The following is an 8,109-nucleotide window of genomic DNA, read 5'->3' on the forward strand; positions in this document are numbered from 1 at the left end:
ACAACTATTTCATGAACTCACCGGAGAAATTATACAAAAAGTCCAAAATAATGGCTTTTCTGTAAAAATTATAAACACAATGTGTTCGCCCATCAGATCTTCCCATCATGGTGACAATCATAGCTGTTCTGGGTAAATTTGCAGCCACTGCCAGTTTTTCCACAGTTTACGTTTACACGGCGGAATTATACCCCACCGTTCTGAGGTAAGACCCTAACGTCCCCAAAACAAACCTTTGAATCAATTTACGTCAGCGGTGTTAAGAAACGTGCACATTTTTATCCTGCCAGACAGAACGGTGTAGGTCTGAACTCTATGTGTGCCCGCATGGCGGGAATCCTGGCCCCGCTGATCAAGCTCCTGGTGGTCTACCATCACACCATCCCCATGCTGATATATGGCACCGTGCCCATTGTAGCTGGGGGTCTTTGTGTACTACTTCCTGAAACTCTCAACGCTGAACTTCAAGACCACACTGAGCTCATGTAAGTGTTCAAATCTTTACAAAGATCAACTTTTAAAAAACTTACATCCAAATCATCTTGTTTATGATTTCAGAAAGCCCTATGATGGACCCAGTACTCGCAAAGACAAAGCAGAAAAAAGCACAAAAATGTGATTTCTACAGTTGTTGCATTTTTCACAATATTTTTTATTTTTTTGCAGATGTTGTGGTATTTAATATTCAGTAATATATAAAGTATTTCAGCATGTCCCTTATTATTGTTTTGTTGTTGCAATTTGAAAAATGATTGTCACTCCTATAAAAGCTGTAATGTGCCCAGCCCAATTCAAGGACTGCAAGGACCCTGGACAGGTTGCGAACGCATAATAAATTAATATTTAAAACATTCTCTCAGAAACTGCATTTGTTGTGAAAATGAAAAACTACCAAGCAGGAGAAGTGGTGTGGATCTTGGCTCTGGAACATTGAACATCTGGCCGTTGCTCTTGCAAATTGGCTAAAAGGGCCATAGGAGTTTGACTCTCCAGTCTACAATGACAATTGTATAATAGACGTTGTGTAAAGTGCTAATAAAAATAAAAATATTATTTGCTAATCTTATCTTTCGGCTGTTCCCTCTTCAGGGGACACTAGTCATCCTCCTCCATCTCACTCTGTCCTCACTCTAACTACCTCCATGTCTTCTCTAACTGCATCCATATATCTCCTGTTTGTCTTTTTCCACCTCTCTAACATCCTTCTACCAGTATACCCACTGTCCCTCCTCTGGACATGTCCAAACCATCTCAGTCTGGTCTCTCGAACTTAACTTTCCAGTTGTTCAGCCTGAGCTGTACCTCTGATGATCTTGTTTCTAATCTTATCCATCCTTGTCACTCCCAAGGAGAACCTCAACATCTTCAGTTCTACCACTTGTCTCCCATCTTTTTGTCAATGCCACAGTCTCAGAAGATTCTCAGGCATCCAGGTCATGGTAGATCAACAAAAACGGGTTGAAAAACAAAACGAAACAAATGCACTTCTATTCTGTAGCTCCTTCTCATTCACACACATGTACTGGTCTTTCGGCCTGAATATTTACACCACGCAACTCATCTTTGGTTTTGTTGAAATTCCTGCAAACATGGGTACCTGCTCCATGATTCAACACTTGGGGAGGAGAATAATGCGAAGCAGGTTTCCTGTTCTTCAGTGGGGCTTCTTGTCTGCTGGCACTTGCTGTTCCAAAAGGTATCTGAAAACCCTGGTCAGGTTTATTATTTTTTGTTTTAGGTATAAAAAGATATTTTTCAATTATTCGTATTTTTCTTGTACATTATGACCATAGCAATGCTGGGAAAATTCAATGCCACAGCTGAGTTACATCCAACCAATTGAAGGTAATGCTATATAGGTCATGTTTTATCTGCTTCTCTTAAAGATAACATAACACACTTATATGTGCTTCATATTTACTAAAATTTATAATGACATCAAAGCAAAGGACATTTCCATTTACAGTGGGATTCTAAGGAAAGGTTATAAACAGTTAATATCTTACCTGTTCCAGATAGGTTTTCGACCTCACTTTGAAGAAATGGGCTCCAATTACGACCAGATCGATGAGCTAATAGCTAGTTAAAGTGAGACCATGGCCAAATTGGATTGATACCATCCTAAAAGTCCCGTCTTAAAAATGTCACAGTTTTTCATACAAACACAATTATATCAACCTTTTAGAGTTTTGTTAACGAGTTCTGTCACTGACGTTTCTCTCTTTTGTGTCGTTATTCTTTTGGGAAATCAGTGGATCACTTGGTTTGTTGTAAAAAATAAAGCACCTGAGAAGAATTGGGGGGGTAGACCAAATTATGAGTCAAGTAATAACTGAGACAACATACAATCGGTACTTCTGCTGAGGAATATTTAAATGCAGTTGTGGCTTCAAGGGGCACAACATAATCATTTTAATTCATATCAATTTAATCATCCTGTTCTGATAATATTGAACAGCCCTCATAAAATGTAATTTTTCTGCAGACATAGTGGTATGGTCTGAACTCCACGTCCACTCGCGTGGCAGACATCCTCACGCCACTGGTCAGACCCCCAGAAGTTTACCATCGTGGCATTTCCATGGTGATTTATAGCATCACCCCAGTTGCTGCTGGTGGTTTCAGATGACTGCTGCCTGAAAAGCTCAACGTTGAAATTCAGGACCACGTTGAGCTCAATAAGCTTAGTACAACTAAAAATATGAAATGTAATTTTTAGTACATTATACAGTTTCTGTTTTAAATTAGAAACACAATGCATGGACCAGTGTCGAAACAAAACTATAATTCATGTTCAAATTAATAATAATAATACAAGTGACTTCTCTCTTATTCATTACCAGGCACAAAAGTTGTAATCAAACACAAACAAAACATTTAAGCCAAAAGCGCTTTGATGCATTTGTTTCATATGCACCAGTTATCAGCTACAAACATAAAATTAAAATATTTTACTGCATTTCAAACATACTTTTCTGCTAACAAACTTTAAAAATACCTAATTAATTTACGTTTCTTGGAATATTATTTATTCATAGATTTTTTATTTTTTTTAATAAAAGATTCAAGCGTTACCAAACATGTTGTAATGGTTGGTTTTTGACACACTAAGGTTCTTACATATTAATCAGTTTTCAACTGACCAGCTGAACAGGATAATTTAACCATTTTTATTAGATCAAATATGTCAAATAGATCAAATATATCATTAAAATTTGATTAAAATTAACTCTTTTGCCCAGGAGTGTTGCCGAGCTGTTTGGTTGACCCATCTTTGCAACATTGCTTATACATCGAGGGCGGTGGTTCCCCTCTTCAAAAAGATGGACTGGAGGGTGTTTTCCAAGGACATCACTCTCCTTGGACTCCCTGGTTAAGCGCACTTTGGGGTGCAAGAAAACAGTTCAGCTGATGGTTGAACCTTGGATTCAGGAGGAACAATGCAGGTTCTGTCCTGGCTGTGGATCACTGGACCAGTTCTTTACAGTCATTAGGGTCCTCAAGGGGGTGTAGGAGTTTGCATGTGTTTTGTGGACTTGGCAAAGGCATTCAACTGTGTTCCTTGAGGTACTTTGTAAGTATGTAATTGGGGGTTCGTTACTACGGATCATTTAGTCCATATACAAGTGTTGCAAGAGTTTGGTTGACATTGCCAGCAGTAAGTTGGACTCCATCAGGGCTGCCTGTTGTCACTGATTGTTTACACCAGTTATGGACAGAATTTATCACCAGGGGGTAGAGGGAATCAGTTTTGGTGGCCTCAGGATTCTTTCCCATTTACAGATGATGTGGCACTGTTGTTATCATTGTGCTGTGATCTCCAGCTCTCAGTGGAGAGGTTTGCAGCAGAGCGTGGAAGCAGATGGGATGAAGATCAGCACCTCCGAATCTGAGGCCTTGGTCCTGAGTCGGTAAAGGATATATTCAAGGGTGAGGTGCTGGCTGAAGTGGAGGAGTTTTAAGTATCACTAGATTTTGTTTACAAGTGAGGGAAGAATGGAGCATGAGATCAACAGATCGATTGGTTCAGCTCCCCAAGTATTGCGTACTCTGTGCCGGTCCCTTTTAGTGATGAGTGAAATTAAAAAGTGCATTTCTAACTTTTAGCACATGAAGAATTCACAAGTGCTGCAATTATTCCAGCCTTTCAACAAGAATAAAGAATGCAACTTGAGACTTTTGATGTCATGGTTTGTGGAAGATAAATGGGCCCAGGAATGCAGACCGACATGAGCTAAAAATAAATACTTAAAATCTTTGATGAAGTAAAAACGGCAGCAACACCCGACAGGAACAAAAGGGGAAACCCACAAGGAGACACAATAATGGGATGGATGGGGGCCCAGGAATGATTTTAAATATAACTTACTCCAAATTTTTTTCATTAAATTGTGTGAAATGTATTCTGATAAACAAATGCATTTTAAAGATTGGTTTACATAAAACTCTAGTTATCTGCAAACAGCAGCAGTAGCAGCTAGCTCTAAGTCACAAGGTTTAAAATATGGATGGATGGATAATCACAATCAGCAGGACTGTTTATTTTTAACTTATCCATTCAGACAGACTTGAACTCCCATTATTCGCAGCTGAAGACGTTCAAAAAGTTATCTACAACAGCTCTTTACAACTTTTCTAGAGGATCTCACTATTTGTTCATGTTTTATTGAGTCTCTCAACTTTCACCTTCATCCGTTGGTTTGGACTGTTAGCATGCAAAAACAGGAACAAACTCTCAGGGTGTGCAGCAAAACCACTGGCATAGCGGCACAGAACCTCACTGACCTACACAAGTCAAGGTCAGTGAACAAGGCCAGGCTGATTCTGGCAGATCCTGATCATCCACTTCATGGAGAGTTCAGGTTGCTTCCATCTGGACGCAGGCACCATATTTTTTCAAGGATTTAAGGTTCTTTATTTGTCATACACACCACAGGTGGTACATGTGTTGGAACAAAATTGTGTACACAGGGTCCCAGTTACATCCAACAAAAGTATAAAATGGAAAAGAAAAACAGTAATAAGATCTAAGATATGAACTAAGAAAAATGTTAACTAAAAATACACTAAGCACTAGTAGTATAAAAAAAACAATACGCTGAACAGCAACTTATATTTCCATGTATAAGTCACGTTTTTTTGTGTGTGCATAATTTGTATGTCCTGCGACTTATATGCCTTAGTGATGTATTTATGGATTTTCCCATATTTGAAAAACAATTTTTGGCTGAGATATGACCGTTTTCATTCATTCTGACTGAAAAAAATGAACACTACCATGTTCAGCCACTAGATGGCAGTCGAGTAGAAAAGCATGTTGTTGTATCATGTAAAAGTGGCTATTAATGACACAATCGGCTTGCCATAGCCTGCCCCTGTCGTCTGCCTGGAGCAACCGAATCAGCTTCATTTCGCTGCACCGCCTCGGCAAAATACAGCTGATTTGACCGTCAAAGTGAGTTTATCAAGTAAAAGTTCAACTGAGACACACCTTTACTATAAAGTTGAGCTAACAAATAATTGTTTTAGGTGGTTATATTGTTAAATTTCAAATAAATGTACAGTTAGTTGCCCTCTGCACATTCATGTTTCCGTGTATCGGGTTTTGAAATGCAGCTGATTTGACCGTCAAAGTGCATTTATTAAGGAAAAGTTAAACCGAGACACACATTTACTATAATTTCGAGCAAACAAATAATTGTTTTTAAGTGTTAATCTAGTTAAATTCTTGTTAAAGTCCTCCCGTGCACGGTCTCGCAGCCACCATTTGGCAACCGATCGATTTTTGGCACAACACCGACCCACATTTCCGGGTCGTCAGCGGTAACGTATAATAAATGCGACGTATACGGCGAAGCGACATGTTTATGGATTTTTCCACATTATTACATATTTGGACTGATGCGACTTATAGGGTGGTGCGACGTGTACGGTGGAAAACACGGTATCTGCTGTCCAGATGTAGAAAGAACAGACTAAAAAACTCAATCATCCCTGTAGCAATCAGGCTTCTCAATGAACAGTGATGATCTCTGTACTGTTAATTTAATGTCTTAATGTCTTGTCTAGTATAGATGTTTTGTGCGTCTTCTGACTGCGAAACAAATTGACCCTCGTGGATAATATTCTTGAACTTGTTTAAGTCAGGATGTGCCGTCTGTTTCTCAGAATTGTCCCAATGTGTAAAAAGTGGAAGCTGGACATTAAAGCTAGTTAAACATTTATAAAAAAATAAAATAAAAATCTAAAGTAGGCGGCTATGACAAGAACACTGAAGGGAAAGGAAGCAATGGAGAAAGTCCAGTCTGACACTAAGAACACTTGCATGTGGAAAAATACAAAGTATGGGATCAAAGTGATGATAGCAATCAAGTAGTAAATGTGATGCAGTAAATGAAGAAAGCTCAGAGGCTGATATGTTCATTCTTTATTGATTTAAAACAAGAGGAACATGCTTGAACTCCAAACCAATCCAAAAATAAAACAGCAAATGAAAGAATGGAAAATACTGACGGAAGATAGAAAAATAATCAAGTATCTTACAGCCTCGACTAGTTTTGTCCTGAACTTTTTTTTGTTTTGTTGCTGACACTTAGTTGCTACAGTTTGATTAGACGGTAAGTAGGACAGAAGAGACCGTTTAATGAGAACAAAGCTGTTAGGTCTTCATCAGAAGTCGGACTGTCGTCACAAACATACATTTATTTGATAAGGCTCAAACAGCGATCCTGTCCACGTCTGCTGCTCAGGAAACCAGCAGAACAACACCAAATACGATCGCTGCCTTCCGATCCAGGAGAATTGTTTGTGTTTATTTCATGTGTAACAAGAAGTACATTTTAAAGACAAACCCCACATAAAAGCCTCCCCCTTTCTCTGCCAAAAAACATGAAAAAAAATAAAAACACTTGGTCTTTAAGGCTAGAGTAAAATTTTACATCTTTATAGGCAAAAATTCTAATATTTCCTCCCAACATTTCTTTTACCTGCACGCAAACACAATTTCTTCATTCAACGTGGCATCTGCAGGAGTTATGACGCCATCGCGTCAAGTTAAATCGTAAAACCTTTTGCTGGCATTTCACATCTTCTCACAAAGCGGTTACAGAAACCTCCTGCTGCACTCGGCACCGAAGAGTGCAAGACACATTCGTCAGATCGTGTCATTAATGCAGAATAATGCACAAAGAGTGACTGGGGGTGTGGATGAGAGGATATGTAACATCCGTGTTGATAATGGCCTTGTTTCCACGCAAACTTTAACATTTCTCATTAAAACGATTCACAATCATGGCTAAGTTGTTATTTACGTTAGCTGTTTAAATCAAAAGACGGTGAAATGTGTTGATTGTTGCGTTAAAAGGAACTGTTACGGTGCTTCAAGAGCAGCGGAGACAATTTTGTTGTTAATTTAAAAAATGGGGGAATACGTACTAAAAACTGTGGCTTCGCTGTAAAATATATGTTTGAATAAAGCACTCTGAAATTTACAAGACTAGAGATTTAAAACTGCAGGAATCCATTTTGGTCTTGGTCCTGCCCGGACTAACCACTCAAAGAACTATCTGGAACAGGTAAGACAATTTCATCTAAGAATTTATGAAAATGTATTCAAACTAAAACCAGTCAGAAAACTTTTCTTTCCAGCTACTGCTTTTTTTTTTTTAATCCACCTAAGGTGCGAAATAAAAGGCTAGTGTGGAGAAGTTTTTCAAACTCTTTATATTTCAAATGACAATTTTGTTTGTCGTGAGCACTGCTGTGATGTCATAACCAAATGATCATTTAAATGAGTAAACGCAAAATAGGATACACTTAAATTATTGTAGCTACACTTAACATTTGTTTTGTTTAGTAATATTTCCGTTTTTAATCAAATTTTGAAAATCGATAACTGTTAATAACAGGCCTCCATGCCTTTATTGAAAGTAAAACAACCTTCATACGGCTAAAATTTGACACAGAATTTACGCTTAATCTAAAGTCGAAAAATAAAAAGTTGGTTCCAAGTTATTTAGAAAAAATGTCTTAAAACATTTTAAAATGCAAATCTTTATCATTTTAAACAAATGAGGGGTTTAACTATAAAGACGGTTATAATCACATTCA

General features: G+C 38.1%; 1 protein-coding gene across 1 annotated transcript; it reads left to right on the forward strand.

The window, feature by feature from the left end:
* Positions 1-100: 100 nt before the first annotated feature.
* slc22a13b (solute carrier family 22 member 13b) lies at positions 101-3,915 on the forward strand. The gene is made up of 3 exons (XM_037693957.1): positions 101-205; positions 291-485; positions 3,825-3,915. The coding sequence occupies exons 1-3, from the start codon at positions 108-110 to the stop codon at positions 3,913-3,915; spliced, it is 384 nt and encodes a 127-aa protein (XP_037549885.1). The 5' UTR covers positions 101-107.
* Positions 3,916-8,109: the final 4,194 nt, after the last annotated feature.

The sequence above is a fragment of the Nematolebias whitei genome, chromosome 20, assembly GCF_014905685.2.
Source record: "Nematolebias whitei isolate Nwh7 chromosome 20, NemWhi1, whole genome shotgun sequence".
NCBI lineage: Eukaryota > Metazoa > Chordata > Actinopteri > Cyprinodontiformes > Rivulidae > Nematolebias > Nematolebias whitei.